The sequence below is a fragment of the Nomascus leucogenys genome, chromosome 13 (assembly GCF_006542625.1).
Source record: "Nomascus leucogenys isolate Asia chromosome 13, Asia_NLE_v1, whole genome shotgun sequence".
Classification (NCBI taxonomy): domain Eukaryota; kingdom Metazoa; phylum Chordata; class Mammalia; order Primates; family Hylobatidae; genus Nomascus; species Nomascus leucogenys.
In genome coordinates this window covers 98,526,715-98,536,460 of record NC_044393.1, presented here as the reverse complement: position 1 = coordinate 98,536,460, position 9,746 = coordinate 98,526,715, and the positions used below count along the sequence as shown (strand labels likewise).

The window sequence follows — 9,746 nt, the reverse complement described above, 5'->3', positions numbered from 1 at the left end:
ACAACTTAGCTTGGAGGGATGAAGTGGAAGGTCCTCACTGCACCTCATGGCAGGCTGCTGACGGCAGATATTTAACCGGGCTCACTGAACTGGGCAGTCAGGGAAGGGTCGGCTCCTGCTCTGTCCAGCTCTCTTCATAAGGGACTCTGTGACACTTTTTATAAAAATGACTTTGATTTCTGCATAAGAAGGCTTCCAAGCTTGCTGTCTAGCAGTGGCTGCTGCAGGGAATTATTCAGATGGCAGCAAAAGAGCCCTGACCAGGACATTCCCTTCACATGTGTTGGAATGAGAGCAGGAAAAGCGCTGGTCAGAAGCCCCTCCCCAGTGCTCTGGGACTTCAGTGTTCTCTGACCAACCAGGCCGCTCCTCTGAGCTGGGATGCTGACCCACACTTGGCCCCGGCTGTGGCATCCACAGTACACTGCCCTTAGCTGTCATCTTGCTGGGGCTGGGGGCTGAGGGCTGAGCAGGTCATACTGAACAAAAGGAGTGTGTCCCCATCACTAGGGTAACATCTGAGTTCTCTTCCACAGAATTTGGTAACAAAGTCAGAAAGGAGACTGAAGATGATTCTGGAGGCAACTGGGAACCCCCCAGAATGATTCTACAGGCTTCTGGGAAGCTGAAAAACCCCAAGGCCAGACTGGCCTCTGAGAACGCCCGAGTCTTTTCGATTCCACTGGAAAAGCCATCCATCTGTGCCAAGTGTGTGGAGAGCTTCAAGAGCCATACAGCCCTGGCCACACGTGAGCACAGCCACGTGGGGGAGTGGTCCTGAAAGTGTCCTGGTGTGGCAAAGGCTTTCCACTAAGTGGACCTCAGATGGCACAGGAAGACCCTCCTGGGGATGTGGGAGGACACTGCCTAGTGGGTGAGGGGCCGCTCTTTCAGGTGTGCACACTAAACGCAGAGACAGCCTCTCCTGGCTTCCAAGAAGCCTGTGCATGACCCAGGACCATGAAACACTTGCAAAATGTCACTACCCAGAGGCCCTGTGCCTGTCTGGAGTGTGCCCAGTGTGTCTGCGCCCCACAGCTTGTCCTGGCCCGCCAGCAGAGCTGTAGCACTGCAGGGCCCTTCTGTTGTTGTGAGTGCCAGGGCCCTTGCTGGCTGCCTGAGCAAGGCAAAAGGTTCATAACAGGACGTCTCTGGGCAGCTATTCCCAGGTGCAGAGGGGAGCAGCGGCCACACGGGTGCCAGTGTGGCAGGAACTGCAGTCAGAGGCAGCATCTCAAGAGCCCTGGGAACAGGGGCCGGCCACGTGAAGCCCACGAGTGTCACTGGCACGGGAAAGGGACACAAGGATCACACTGACCCAAGAGAAGGCCCACAGTGAGGAGGCCCCACCGAAGCATCCCCAGCAACAGGGGCTGAGGCGTCGGAGGCAGCCCGCCCACTCGGAAAGGCCTGCTGACTGCACTGGGGATGTCAAGAGCACGCTTGGGAAAAAGAAAGGCAGGAGTGCAGCACCTTCTAGAGCCTCAGCTCGCTTCTCTCCTTCTAGCTCCAGCCGGAGTGATGGAAGAGGCTGCGCTGGGAGCTGCCTCCCTGGGAGCCTACCCTGACCAGCCTGAGAGTGGAGGCTACCGGCATCGCGCTTCCCCTAGTGAAACCCATCTGTCCTGAAGGGAACCCTGGGAAGGGGTCAAGGAGACCCTGTTCATCCCCACCACGGGGTCAGGTCTTCACCGCAGGGAGGCCGCACAGATTCCCAGTCGCAAACCCAAACCCTTGCTGCCTGTGCCTCTGCTTCCATGGTTGTTTCAATGTCTTTTTTAAAAATCACATACACTCGAGTAAGACTGAGTCTCCTCACCGAAGAGACCTGGCTGCATCCCCAGTCTCTGAAACCTTTGCTCCAGTCCCGTGGGAGCGCGCCGTCCTGAGGACGTGCAGCCGCAAGGGCTCACCAGAGGGATCTCAGGAGCTAGGCCTCGAGGAGCATTGTTGAGTGACAGGTCTGATGCAGCAGCTTTTACTACTGGTGGAAATCGATGTTTTTTCCTTGAAAGTCTACCTTTCTAATTTAGTAAACCAAATTAGATCATGTATGTGAAAGCACTTTGTAAACCATGCAGTACTCCCGAAAAGGCAGCCAAGCCCTTCATTATAACTCACCAAACAGCCGACTCTCATCTCTACCTTCGAACTGGCAAAAATGATTCAGCTCACTTTGAAGGACTAGAGAGGAAAGAAACTGAAAGACAAAAATCAGGTGAATACACAGGCACTTCCCCTGCCCACCTCTGTTCCTGGCCCTGTCCCCTCTTGAGCGAGGGCAGAGCTTGTTCTGTCAGCTTCTCTGAGCTCCTGGTCCTCACTTAGGGACACACAAGACAGAGATGTGTTGAAATAGACTCTGCTTTATTCAGGTAGCAAAAGGTTAGGAATCAAACACGGTTTTTAAAACCTCCTTTCGTCTTTGAAAATGGAGGAGAGAACATCCCTGGGCCAGTCACAGTTAGTGTACCTGGCTAAGCAGACACCTGTATGAGGGACCTGCCCCTCCACGCTGTTCTGATAGGTACTTAGCACCCTAGAAACTCACCCACTGCAGGAGAGAGAAGCAAGGGTCTGGAGCGCGGTCACATACTCTAAGGTATCTTCCAGGACAGGGGGCTGGGCTCCCTCACTCCCACCTGGAGTCACTATGGCTATTGGGATCAAACTACCAGTTACATACTGGTTACTTGGAATGTCAGACGCGGTGGGCATCAGTCATCAGGGAGAGGGAGGGGAAATGCCAGGACACGTACATACGGATGCTGTCAAGAATACAGGCAAGGAGGAGGGTGGCGACAAGCGCTAGGACTCCAGCCAAAGCAGGAGTGCATGCTTCTTCCACTCCCAGAGTCCTGTGGTTTTTCTTCTTGTGAGGCATAAACAGGAAGCCTCTCCAACAAGGGGTCTCCAGGCAGTAGGGGCCGAAACCCAGCCAGCCTCTCCAAACAAAGCAAAGGGGCCAGCCTGGGCCAGGGGCCTCTGAGAAGGATGCTCACTGTGTTTCCACGGGGGTCCTGAATGAGGAAGTTCAGGAATGAGACGGCAGTCATCTTCTTCCTTCTTGGCCACTGGCTGACGAAGGGGAACGGAGCAGGCCTGCGCCCCTCGAGAAATCGGGCAGTGCAAATTCTATGACAAACAGCATTCTCAGTGGCCCTGCTGCAAGGGGACCCCCTTTCCCACCACCTAAGGAAGGCATTGGATGGTGTCCTCGGAGCACGCTGATGCTGACGTGGAGAGGGCGAGATGCTTCCCCTGGCTTCCACCTCAGCTCCAGAACTGCTCCCACAGAGACCCACTCACGGCTGCTCACAGGATGGCCTCCTGCTCTGAGGGATTCTTCAAGGATGAAGAGGCCGCGGGAAGCGTGGGCGCTGGAATGGCATCCTGATGTGGAATCCCTGTGGGTAGGGCAGAGGCTACAGCCCCACCTAAAAAAGCCTTTCTCCCTCCCCTTCCACCAGTTCACATCGCCTCACAGTGCCTGACCTGGGCAAGTTCCTGAACGTCCATGGAGACGGTGATGGGGAGAAGGAGGCCTGTGCGCGTCTTAGCCACGCGGATAGTAACACCTCCCAGAGCTCCCGTACCACAGGCCTGTGGGGTCCCTCTGACCTCCAGACCCACAGGGCTGGGAGACATTTCCACAGGTCAAAGGCAGAAAGCAAGAAAGGAATTCCTGACTAGAACTGAAAATGACAGGAAAGAAACAGTGCTAAGGCTAAGTGCTGGGGTGGGGATGAAAGGGCATGTGGGGTACTAGGGCACCTGAGGTACTGGGGAGGGGCTCGGACGCCAGCATCTACCCCGGGAATGGGAAGGGTACTCAGACAGCAGCTTCTACCCTGGGAATAGGACGGGTACTCAGGTGCTCAGATGCCAGCATCTGCCCTGGGAATGGGAAGGGTACTCAGACAGCAGCTTCTACCCTGGGAATAGGACGGGTACTCAGGTGCTCAGATGCCAGCATCTACCCTGGGAATGGGAAGGGTACTCAGACAGCAGCTTCTACCCTGGGAATAGGACGGGTACTCAGGTGCTCAGATGCCAGCATCTACCCTGGGAATGGGAAGGGTACTCAGACAGCAGCTTCTACCCTGGGAATAGGACGGGTACTCAGGTGCTCAGATGCCAGCATCTGCCCTGGGAATGGGAAGCGGCGGACTATGGAGAAAGGGCCCACCCACAGGGGCCCGCGGCACAGCACAGGACCTGCCTGAGCCAGGCAGCAAGCAAGCTGGGATGGATGGCGCCCACTTCCTGCCTGTTTAAAACAAGTATCAGGCAGGGCAGAGAAACCCTGCCCGCTGACTTTCCTTATTTCTTGCCCATGGTTAAGGCAGGCAGAACCTAGACAAAATCATCCCCCTCCTGATAAGCGGCCTCCTGAGCCTGCCAAGACGGAGCTGCCCCTGGAAGGAAAAGTGCTTCACCTTAGGTGCAAGGAAGATGGGTGAGGAGGGTGTGAACCTAGCAGTGCCGGCAGCCCCTCTGTGCCTCTAGTGTGGTGGTTCTGTGGTTCTGAAGCTGGAGCAGGCCCACAGTCCCTGGAGGAGCTTGTTCAAAGTCCTTGTCACTGAGCGCCCATCCAGAGATGTCTCAGTGGGCCCTGGAGATCCTGGTGCAGAGTCCCCAGGGCAACTCGGAGAAGAGTGGACTAGCCTGTCGTGCAGATGGTGCATTCGGAGAGCAACTCCTACAACAAGGACCTTGGAGACAAATTCCTACCTGTCCCACTAAGGACGAGAATGGGGCAGAAGGCAGCTAAGTCCACACTGCAGCCAGAGGTCTTTCAGGGAGCTCGAGGCTCTCATTCACTAATCCTAGGGCAGATGGGGAGTCAGCAGGCACTTGGATTTTCTGCTGCCACTTCATGGAGAGGGAAACTGGGGCACAGAAAAGAGGAAGGGATTAATCAGACCACTGCCTGCAGCAGAGCTGGGGCTACATCCCAAGCCTCCCAACTCCAACTTGGTCCCATCGTCTCCTGGGGAAACCGGGCCAGGCATGCTGCGGGTCAAACGCAGCTCAGCTCTGTGGGAAGCACCAGACCGCCTGCCAGAAGAGCCCTAGCTCCACCATCTGGAGCTGCAGGAAGAGAACTTTCTTGGGTGCTCTGTGCAAAGGGCTTGTGATTGTTTTGCCCTAGAGGAAGCCCTGGGAAGAGGTAGAGTTCCGCATGAGACCGAGGCCTCACTGCTTCTGCTGCGGGAGCCAGGGTAGGAAGTCCCAGAACAATGCCTCTGGGGGCTCTTGCAGCCAGGCCAGCTGTCCCTAGAGCAGGGGCAACCTCCACCTCTAACAAAGTGGCCTTTCCCATTCCCACTTAGGCTGTGGGCAGCCTCCCTGGAACATTCCCCAGGGATGTCCAACAGTCTCCCCCACCAGGACAGTCCTCTTGCCACCAGAACTCAGGGGCTGAAACATTTCATGATGGGGTTATTTTCTGGAGCACCTTAAAAATGAACTTGAGATATAGAACCTTCTGGCACATTTGTGTGCTATGAGGCATGGCTGTGCTGAGTGGGGCCTCAGGAAACAGGTCATGCACCTCCTAATACCCCTGCTGCTCCAGGACGCCACTGCCCACTTCCTGCTGCTTACAGACCATCGCCACCAGCGGAAGATCCTAGGGCAGCCTAGAATCTGCAGAGCCTGTCCCAGTGATCACAGAGGCATCTCCAAGGCCGTCGCAAGGACTCCCTGTACCTCAGGACATCCCGGGGGCCTCCTGGCTGGTGTGGGGGTACAGGAGTCTCTCGGGAGGCTCCATGACGCAGTCCTTCAGAACCTCCACTGCTTCCCTGGAGGGCAGGATGGGTGGCTTCTGGGTTCCGGACTCCTCCACATAGAGAGCTCCCGTCTCCTCCTTCCTGAGCCTGGCGCCTGTGAGGGAGGAAGGAGAAGACAATTAGACTGACTGGCAGTGACCGCCTTCAACATCCAACTTCGCCCAGGGGCTGTTTGGTGAGGAAAGCTTGGCAGGACAGACTGGAGTCAGGACCACGACTGCTCTTTGCAGCCCTCATCTGTTCCTACTCTGTTCATTCTTTTATCCTAAGACAGGAGATCTCAACTGGGGGCGATTTTGTTCCCCAGGGGCCATTTGCCAATGTCCGGAGATGATTTTCTTTGTCACAAATGGGGGGTGTGCTACTGGTATCCAGTGGGTATCTGATAGGTAGAGGCCATGGATGCTGCTCAAGTTCCCACAGTGAACAGGAAGGGCCCCCAACCAAGATTACGCAGCCCCAGCGTCAACAATGCCAAGGCTGAGAGCCCTGCCTGGAAGGAGGCATCGGTGCGTAGTTCAGTAGTATTTGGATCAATCTGTGCTGGTCCCTGTGGAAAGAGTAACTTGCACCAGGGCACACCTGACATCATTTTTTTCTCCTCAGCACCCACAAGGCTGGACACAGAGCACCTCGCCCGGCCCTCTCTCAGCTTTCCCTTTCTCTTCTCAGTGAGGGGTCTCTTTTCTTCTCCCCACCTGCCCTACTGTGGCTTCAGGGCCACCTTCCTTCTTACACAGCCTCTATCAGCCATGAGACCCAGTCCCATTTCTGGTGACCACAGACTCAGAGGTGAAAACTGGGAGCAGCAACAGCTGGAAGGAGACCAGCTAGAGATGCCAGGAGAGAGAGCACTGCTCCATCCTTGTCAAGTGGCCGTGAGTGGTCTGGAGAACCCCAACAACGGGCATATTTTCTTTGGTTTTCAGTGACTACTTGAAGAGAGAAAATTTCCTGTCTGTGGCTTTCAGTAACTTGCCCTCCCTTCTAATACAGCTTCCCCCTCAAGCAAGCTCCTGACCCCAGCCCTCCGGTCCAGAGAGGCTGTTTCTGTTCTCCCCTGCCCCATGAGATTCCTGCCTGAAAGCCCCACCATCTCCTCCATATCTCACCTTCTCCACAGCCACGTGGACCTCTTCCCTCTTGAAAATTCCTGCACAGTCCAGAGTCTGTACAGCCCCACTTAGAATGTGATGGTGCTACCTGGGGCTGGTCAGCCCTCTCCTTACTCCCAGCAGGAGTCTTGACCTTTAACTAGTAACATTTGCACCACCTGCCAGGCATTGTCCTGAGTGCTTTACACGCATAACTCATTCGGCAGATGAGAAACCAAGGCATCAAAGGATAGACTTGCCCAAGGCCACACAGCCAGTTGGGAGCAGAGCCAGCACAGCACTGTCACCAGGGCACACAGGCTCTAGAAATGCACGCTCTCTGCATTAAGCCCCGCTGCCTAGAGCACATGTGCGTCATCTCCCCGGCAGGGGCGCAAGCTCCTGAAGGGTGGGCATCACACATCGAGTACCCACTGGCCTAGCAAATGGGTGGGTGCGTGACAGAAGCTCCACAGGCACCTGCAGTCCTCTCTTGTTGGCCTCTGGCTCAGCATGAGGCTGCCTTGGGGGAGCTCTGCCACATGTACTTACTTGCAGGGGAGCGGGCTGGCACCTGGGCACAGGCGTACACATGGCTGAAACGCCGGCCTGAGGAGGTCAGGTACCAGTGCTGGATGGCGGGCTGGGGGTCGTACTCTGTGACGGCCACGCCGTTCACAGCTGTCATCATGAGCATGTTGAGCACCTCGTTGGAGAGCTTGGTCCTCTCATCGGTCCTGATCCGGTTCATGGCCTTGAACCCCCGCTCACAGCAGGAGGTGGAGATGGGCACACAGACCACCACGGCCATGAGCTTGCTCAGCAGCGGGAAGCGGCAGTGCTGGGCCAGGGCGTTTTTGCAGAGCATGGAGAACGGGAGGTGCTGGGCAATGGCTTTCAGGCCCAGCCACTCCTCCAGCAGAGCTTCCTCACTGTATCCTGTTGGGAGGGAGCACTCGAAATACCTGGCCAGGGTGAGAATGTCATCATTCCCAAAACTGGCAAGTTCGATCCCACTCGGCCAGGCCCTGGTGTCAAACACCTCCATGTTCTTGAGCTGTGGGGGTCGGTCTGCGTCAAACCTCTGCTGGAGGTACTCAATCCCCGTCAGGACCGTCCTCTCCCGATCCGCCTGGAACCGCTGTTCCGCTACCTCCAGTTTGTCCAAGCAGATGCCATGGAGCCGCCCATCCTTGAAGCTGGTGTTGAATTCTTCCTCTTTGGGCCCCGCCTGGTGACGGAGGCTCTCCAGTGCCACGTAGGCCCGGCTCAGCGTGGCGTTCACCTCTGTAATCAGCACGATCTCCTTCTGGCACACCTCGGACAGAGGCCTGTAGATGCTCAGGAAGTCCAACAGGAAGTGGCAGAACTTGACAAAGTGGAAGCCGCGCATGAGCTTCAGCATCCCCTTGGCCCGGTGCCCAATCTGGCCCCCAGCCTCTGCCACGCTCTGGAGGTGCCTGGCCAGGGCAGGCCAGCTCGCGAGCAGCGCGTGCAGCGTGCGCCTCCTGCTGGCCACCCAGCGGACCGCATTCAGGTCCTTCAGGCGGATGATCTCCTGCTCCAGAGGCGCTGCACCTTCCTGCAGCTCGTTCAGCCTCTTGTTTGAGGACTGATAAAACTTGAAGACGGTGCGGATGTGCCGGTCACACTTCTTCACCAGATCGATGCTCCCGCAGGCGTCCACCACAGCCAGGTGCAGCCGGTGGGCCACGCAGTGGACAGGCAGCAGCCGTGGGATGACCTCCTGGAACTTTTCCACAAGGCCTCCTCTGCAGCGCAACATGGCTGAGCCATCCGTCCCCAGCCCCACCACCCAGCCAGGCTTCCGGAAGGGGATGTCCAGCTCATCCAGGGCAGAAACGATGGTCTCGAAGTACCCATCAGCTGTCTCGCTGTAGAGAGGGGCCAGAGTGATGTAGGACTCTTTCACCTCCATCTGCTTAAAGTAGCGGATGTAAATCCCCACGCAGGCCTGCTCGGAGGCGTCGGTGGAGCTGTCGAGCAGCACACTCACGCAGGGCGAGTTCCGCACGTCCTCCAGGATCTCCCTCTTCAGGGTCTCCGAGATGTACTTGATGAACTGAGTGCACGCCGTGCGATTGCGGTACTTGCCTAATATCACGGTCCCAGTGCTTTGGAGGAGCTGCAGGATCTTCTCAAAGTCATTCAGAGGCCTTGAGTGGTATGCAATGGAGTAGGCGGCATTGAAAAAGTGCTCCATGTTGGCCATGAGGTCGCTGGAGATCTCTGGAACGAGGGCAGTGTGAGGGGTGTCTTCCTTGATTTCAACCGTGTTGACACAGAGCCTGTGCGCTTTGCTGACTTCGTGGTATTTTAAAGTCTCCACTTTAAAAGGCCCCGTGTAACCTCTGACTAACCGAGATGATTTGTCGTGGAGATTAGGTCTTTCTTTGCAGGCTGAGCAGAAGAGTTTAGTCTCTTTGGGGTCAATTACTAACCATGGGAACTGCCCAAACCATGACCTCTGAATGGAACGGGGCCTGTATGTCCTCTTGATTCTCCTAGGTCCATCTCCTTCTTCACAAATGCTCGAACTGCAGCAAGAGGCACGGGCCACCATGGGAGAGGCTGGAAGCAACGCGGAGTCTGCAGCCAAGGCCTGTGTGTCCGCCTCTCTCACTGCCACCATCTTCTTGTACCCTTTGGAGAAAATTAAATCATGCTTGGTTCTGCTACCCAGAACTCTGCCATCTCCTATCAGCTAAGACACCCCCAAATTTAATGAGTATCCCTTAAGCAAGGTAGAGAAGATGAATGCATTCCTTCTTTCTAGAGATCATTAGTGGCATCCACTTAAACCCTCACCCATTCTTATCTGTGAAAGTTAATC

The 9,746-nt window shown here is 56.1% G+C and overlaps 1 protein-coding gene across 9 annotated transcripts in view; it reads right to left on the bottom strand.

Moving 5' to 3' along the window:
• Nucleotides 1-2,346: 2,346 nt before the first annotated feature.
• Nucleotides 2,347-9,746, bottom strand: part of ZNF862 (zinc finger protein 862) — a 29,104-nt gene continuing 21,704 nt past the window's right edge. For 3 of the 9 annotated variants that reach the window (XM_030826119.1, XM_030826118.1, XM_030826110.1), the window contains exons 7-9: nucleotides 7,445-9,556; nucleotides 4,440-5,892; nucleotides 2,347-3,695 (exon numbers count right to left, since the gene is read on the bottom strand). In XM_030826119.1, coding sequence (XP_030681979.1) covers nucleotides 5,717-5,892; nucleotides 7,445-9,556 — 2,288 coding nt within the window. In that variant the 3' untranslated portion in view covers nucleotides 2,347-3,695; nucleotides 4,440-5,716. The remainder of the gene's footprint in view (nucleotides 3,696-4,439; nucleotides 5,893-7,444; nucleotides 9,557-9,746) is intronic. The other 6 variants (XM_030826115.1, XM_030826113.1, XM_030826114.1 and 3 more) reach the window with 6 other exon arrangements.